At 37.4% G+C, this 6,072-nt stretch overlaps 1 protein-coding gene across 1 annotated transcript; it reads left to right on the top strand.

Moving 5' to 3' along the window:
* Positions 1-1,604: 1,604 nt before the first annotated feature.
* Positions 1,605-5,479, top strand: LOC134674838 (uncharacterized). Its single transcript, XM_063532991.1, has 3 exons — positions 1,605-2,425; positions 2,727-3,512; positions 5,358-5,479. Exons 1-3 carry the CDS (start codon positions 2,284-2,286, stop codon positions 5,477-5,479), a joined length of 1,050 nt encoding a protein of 349 aa, XP_063389061.1. The 5' UTR covers positions 1,605-2,283.
* Positions 5,480-6,072: the final 593 nt, after the last annotated feature.

The raw sequence follows: 6,072 nt of genomic DNA, 5'->3' as shown, positions 1-6,072 counted from the left end.
TTTCTAAACTATAGTATAGGGTTCTCCTATGAAGACAAAGAGCTTCAAACATCCCTAAAGGGGAATAAAGGCGTTTTTACCAGGTCACATTAATAGTTATCTGCCATTTGACGTGTATATGAAAATGTTAACCAAATTTTTCGTACACCTTGCATGACCTCGCTTGCACTTCCACGTATGTACTTCGCACATAGGCAATAAATACTCACCTACGTTACCATATGTCAGAGCCTATCTAACAACTATCTAAGTGGGTAAAAGTTTGTCGCTGCGCAAGAGTTCGCGCGCTCGGCCTTTGTTTGCTGAATGATGGGTATTGGTAATGCTTGCTGCAATCATGGATGTATGAAGCTCGCTAAGATAAAACTGTAAATTCATCAAACATAGGTACAATTACTTACTAACTCATACCTCGAGTTCTGCTTGTGTGCGTGCATACGTAAATACGAGAAAACTTGGCGTGTTATGGAAATACTGCTAAATCTTAGCGACGTCATTATTAACTTTAATTTACCATTTCAGTTGGAATTATCCATACCAATTCCGTTAAAACAATCACTCCGCTACACCAAAAGTGCTATAATGTCTACTTACACGTGTCTCCAAATCCATACAGTCACGGATTTATGTTAAGTATCAATAAATCGATCATCACATAGGAGTCAATGTTTCATCAGTACTCTATTTTAGCAGAGCAAAATGAGGCAACCCACGAGTTTTCACAAGCGATTTAAAGGCAGCGATAGAGGAGTTATGCGGGCGACTTTCTCTGAAACCCATTAAAGAGGTTTCATACAAAAAGCTATCATTGGGTTTTGTTAGATATTGTACAGTATAGTACCAAATATACAGGGTGATTCCGGGGTCGTGGAGCAAGCGATCAAGGCATGATACACAAGCCCATACTGAACAACTTTTACTATTTCGCGATTTCGGATTTGGTCCCATAGTAAAGCCAGCGATCAAGGCATAATACAGTGATCGGCCGAAATGTATGAAACTACCAATTTTTTTTTCGCGATTTCGGAGTTGGTCCCATAGTAAAAGTTGTTCAGTATGGGCTTGTGTATCATGCCTTGATCGCTTGCTCCACGACCCCGGAATCACCCTGTATATGTATAGTACCTACCAGAAAGAAAAGAAACTGACTGTGATAGTTATTGTAATTACATAGTAGTTAAAAGTTTTGACTAAGCTTGGGCACAAGCTCAATACTTTTAATTAGCAAATTAGGAATAGCCTAATTGGCAAATTAGGTATAGTCCCGTTGAAAATATGTGTGATTTTTACTTAAAAGTATGCCCCGTCCCGTAGGTCTTAACGAGACGAAATAAGAACTATGGGACATATTTTTGAGTAAGATAGATACCCATTTTTTACATTTGACTGTAAATACTGCTGTTATAAGCGAAGAGCACGAAGCTCGGGGCTGATTATTTCCGGTTTTCCTTAATGTAAAAAAAAACATTCCATAAAAACGATGAACCTTGGCACATCTTTTAGTAGGTAAATCTTTTGTATGAGCACTTCGGAACCTCATTGTAAGCTCGCATAATACAATTATACTCCCTCCTTGTCCGAGTCGGATTTACAAGTAGTAACGCTGTCGTACAGCGCCTTAGTCACTATTTCAAAGCTAAAAAAAAAAAAAAAAAAACACCGTCGTTTTGACAGGTCTGAGGTACGTCATTGCGTTCTCAGTGCATGCGCCGAGTCACTGTGTTTTTTCGTAATACTCGCGATTTATCAAATATTTGTGTACTATGTTCTGTGATTTCGATAAATATGACCCATCTTGTGATATTTTGGTGTTGTTTTTCATATTCATGTTTTCGTTAAAGTAATATTCAAGATTGGAATGAAAGTTTCAATAAGGTTTGTTTCGTTGGTTAAGACGACTAGGAGACAATAGAGGTATGTAAGAAAAGCTTATAACTATGTTTCCACCAGGAGTGTACTCTGCGGTAAATAATTTTACGTGTTTTTGGTTGTATACAAGTTCATTTATATGAAATAGCAAATCCCTTGTTTCGTTTGTGTTTGGGCACAGATAAGACATGAAAAATCATCGGTCAGGAACTAACCTCTTGACGTTACTGACGTTTAATCTTCTCTCCAGTATTTCCGTTATGTTGGTAGCGTTATTTATTTATTTTTCACTGCGCGCGCCAATCTTACGACTTTTTTATTGACATCCGTGTTTAATCTGTTCGAAGTTTGAACTAAGGCGTCGGTTTTTTCTTTCTCGTGAAAATCTCCATTGCGTTTGTATTATTATTCAAAATGCCGAAACGAAGGAACGAAGAAAGTGAAGAAGATTATTTAAAACGCAAAATGAAGCGTTATAAGAAGAAATTGGAGGAGCTCTCTATGAAAGATGACGTCGAGAAACAACCACATGTCGCCGAAAAAGAAATTGTTGCAGGTACGCAAATGTAAATTTCCTCATTATACTTTGAACGTTTGGGTTAAGGTGTGACTTACGTAAGCTACTAAATGCCAGACAGCCAGCTTACACTGCAAGTTAGCGCTACCACATGTGGGTAGACCTTGCAAAAGATTGTTTATATTAGTTTTTTATATATTAGCGCTATCACTTAGCGGATAGACTAACACAAGTATATTAATTACATCATGAAGTGTTATCATTACATGGATAGACCCATAACTGAAGACCCATAACATAACCTTATTCACAAGTTTAATGGTGTACTATGAATTTTCAGAGGAGGACAATGAGTTGCCAGAGGACAATGTGTTAATAGAGGACAACCAGTTACCAGAGGAATTTCTTCTTGCCCTCGGCAGTGAGGGCGCAGAGAAAGAGGTTCGGGGAGATGAAATCCGACCGGAACTGGCAAATCGTTGGATAAAATTAATGAGTAATGGACTGGGAAAAGATGCACAAGAAGCCATTTTCAAAAAATATCCGACACCATCAAACTTTGACAGTGCAGAGGCCCCCAAGGTTAATCCAGAAATTTTGGCATCTCTCTCACAGATAACAGTCAAAAGAGATATGAGAATTGTACATCGGCAGAATTTGACTGGAAAAGTAATGTGTGCATTAGGCAAAACGCTTACAAGCATTCTGAAGGGTGATATAAATTCTAAGCTCATTATAGAGCAGGTTAACGATGCAGCAAAATTATGTGCCGAAATTTACTATCAAGATTCTTCATCAAGGAAGTTTTTTGCCCTCGCAGGAGCAGACCAAACCATCAAAGATGCTGTTCGTGACTCTAAACCAGATAAATTCCTTTTTGGAATTAATTGTGCAGAGAACATTAAGGCTGCACAAGCTATTAAAAAAACTGGATCCCAAATAAAGGCTGCCGATTCTACACCACAGCATAGTGCTACAAATACAAAACCCTCTAAACAACAGCCTACAAGCAAAAAGCAGGGAAACTGGCGGGGCCCGCCACAACAATTCCACCAGCGGGCACGTGGCGGGCATCGTCCACATCCAACACGGAAGTACCATCAACACCAGCGGGATCAAAAGAGGGGTCACCGGTCTCGTCACACCCATCGCCGTTAGACCAACAGGTATCGCCGTTAGTACATGCGGGTAGGCTGAAACATTTTTTAAATAATTGGCATGAACTCACTGAAGACCAAGTAATACTAGATTGGGTCCAGGGTTATGAAATTCCGTTTAGCCACACACCACCGCCATTCCAGTCAGCCCAACAAGTTTGGTCTAAAAAAGAAATTTTCTTAATAAATAAAGAAATAGATAAACTTAAAGGCCTGGGTGCAATTTCAGTATGTTCTTATAGTGAGGATCAATTTACATCTCCAATATTTTTAGTTCCCAAAAGTAATGGTTCATACAGATTTATTTTAAATTTAAAACACTTAAATCAATACATAACTACAGAGCATTTCAAATTAGAAGACATAAGAACAGCATGTAAATTAATGACCAAGGATTGTTACATGTCAAACTTAGATCTACGAGAGGCTTATTTTTCTGTACCTATCTCAGAAAAATTCAAGAAATATTTGAGATTTCAATTTAACGGACAATTGTACCAATTTAATGCATTGCCTTATGGTCTCTGTAGCGCCCCATATGTGTTCACCAAGTTATTGAGACCCTTAAGTACTTACCTCAGACAAAATAATGTAATATTAACCTGTTATTTAGATGACATTCTAGTTTTTGGTGAATCAGAGACAATTTGTAAAAACAATGTTTCTCTAACTTGTAAATTACTACAAGATTTAGGATTTGTGATTAACTTTGAAAAGAGCGTACTATCACCACACAAAGTGTGTAAGTACTTAGGTTTTCAATTAAATTCGTCAAATATGTCAATTGCAGTGCCTGAACAAAAGCAGTGTTCGATATTAGGAAAAATATATGACTTTCAAAAAAGAAGCCATTGCAGTATAAGAGATTTTTCTCAACTATTGGGGTCACTTAGCTCTATTGCTCCGGCTATACCGTATGGCTGGGTTTACACCAAGTTATTGGAAAGGGAAAAATATCTGGCGTTACTCAAAAACAATGAAGATTATGATGCAGTAATGGCAATTCCTAGAACTATAACCCCAGAACTCAATTGGTGGTGCAGAAATATTAATAACTGTAACTTAATTAAACAGCACATTTTTAGTCTAGAGATACATACAGACGCTTCCCTTACGGGCTGGGGTGCAGTGTGCCAAGGCAATAAAGCGTCAGGCTCCTGGTCACAATTAGAAAAAGAAAACCATATAAATTTTTTGGAGTTAAAAGCAGCGTTGTTAGGTCTTAAATGTTTTACAAAAAATAAAACCAATTGTGAAATACTGTTAAGAATTGACAATACTACAGCTGTAGCTTATATTAACAAATTTGGAGGGATTCAATTTCCACATCTTAACAGTATAACCAGAGAAATATGGCAATACTGTGAAGAGAGAAATATCTGGGTCTATACATCTTACATCAATACCAAAGATAATTTTGAAGCAGATAGAGAATCTAGAAGAATTAATATAGAATGGGAACTTTCAGATACAGCATATTCCAAAATCGTAAACAAATTAGGTAAACCAGATATTGATCTCTTCGCCTCTAGAATCAACGCTAAGTGTAAAAAGTTTATATCATGGAAATGTGACCCAGAGGCATTCGCAGTAGACGCTTTTACCCTTAATTGGAGTCAATACTTCTTCTACGCCTTTCCACCTTTTTCACTTGTATTAAAATGTGTTCATAAAATTCAGACGGATAAAGCTACTGGTATTCTTGTGTTCCCATATTGGCCATCCCAACCATGGTTCCCACTTATTACAACCCTTGTGGTTGGCAACCTCTTGATGTTTAACCCTAACCGAAATCTATTATCGTCTCCTTACAGACAAGTTCATCCTCTGCATCAACAGCTTACCCTGGCTGCAGGCTTGCTATCAGGGAAGCGTACGTGAGACGCGGTGCCCCCACGTCAGCACTCCAAATAATGTTAAACTCATTGTCAGCTAATACAATTAGACAATATGATTCACCACTAAAACTTTGGTGGTCTTACTGTACGAAATATAACCTAGACACTTATAATGCATCCATCCCATACATCCTTAAATTTTTGAGTGAATGTTTTGATACAGGAGCGTCTTATGGAACCTTAAATTCAACCAGATCGGCCTTATCCCTAATTATGGGACCCAGAATTGGAATAGATGATAGGATAAAGAGATTTATGAGAGGTGTATTTCGATCAAAACCTACTAAGCCCAAATATAATGTAACTTGGGACCCTGAAATTGTGTTAAACTATCTAACTAGTTTACCTACAGCAGATATTTCTTTAGAACAACTTACTAAAAAATTAGTGACACTTTTAGCTTTAACTACAGGACATAGGGTACAAACCTTATCATTAATCTTGTTAGATAATATAAAGTTCTCTAGTAATTCAGTCAATATTTTCATACCGGACATAATAAAAACTACTAGAAGAGGTGGCACACAACCATTGTTACAGTTAAAAGCATATGAGAATAATTTAGAAATTTGCCCTGTTAGAACTCTAAGGACTTATATTGATGTAACAAAGGCTATTAGGAATACTTACG

This window comes from Cydia fagiglandana, chromosome 20 (assembly GCF_963556715.1).
Source record: "Cydia fagiglandana chromosome 20, ilCydFagi1.1, whole genome shotgun sequence".
Classification (NCBI taxonomy): domain Eukaryota; kingdom Metazoa; phylum Arthropoda; class Insecta; order Lepidoptera; family Tortricidae; genus Cydia; species Cydia fagiglandana.
Note: the sequence above shows the minus strand (reverse complement) of the source record. Positions and strands in the feature narration are given on the sequence as shown.

Bases quoted from the DNA above. Each gene is read 5' to 3' on its own strand.
- LOC134674838 (XM_063532991.1), top strand. From the start codon at position 2,284: ATGCCGAAACGAAGGAACGAAGAAAGTGAAGAAGATTATTTAAAACGC. The intron at 2,426-2,726 runs GTACGCAAATGT...ATGAATTTTCAG, and splicing joins CGAAAAAGAAATTGTTGCAG to AGGAGGACAATGAGTTGCCA. The intron at 3,513-5,357 runs GTCACCGGTCTC...GTCTCCTTACAG, and splicing joins CCAGCGGGATCAAAAGAGGG to ACAAGTTCATCCTCTGCATC.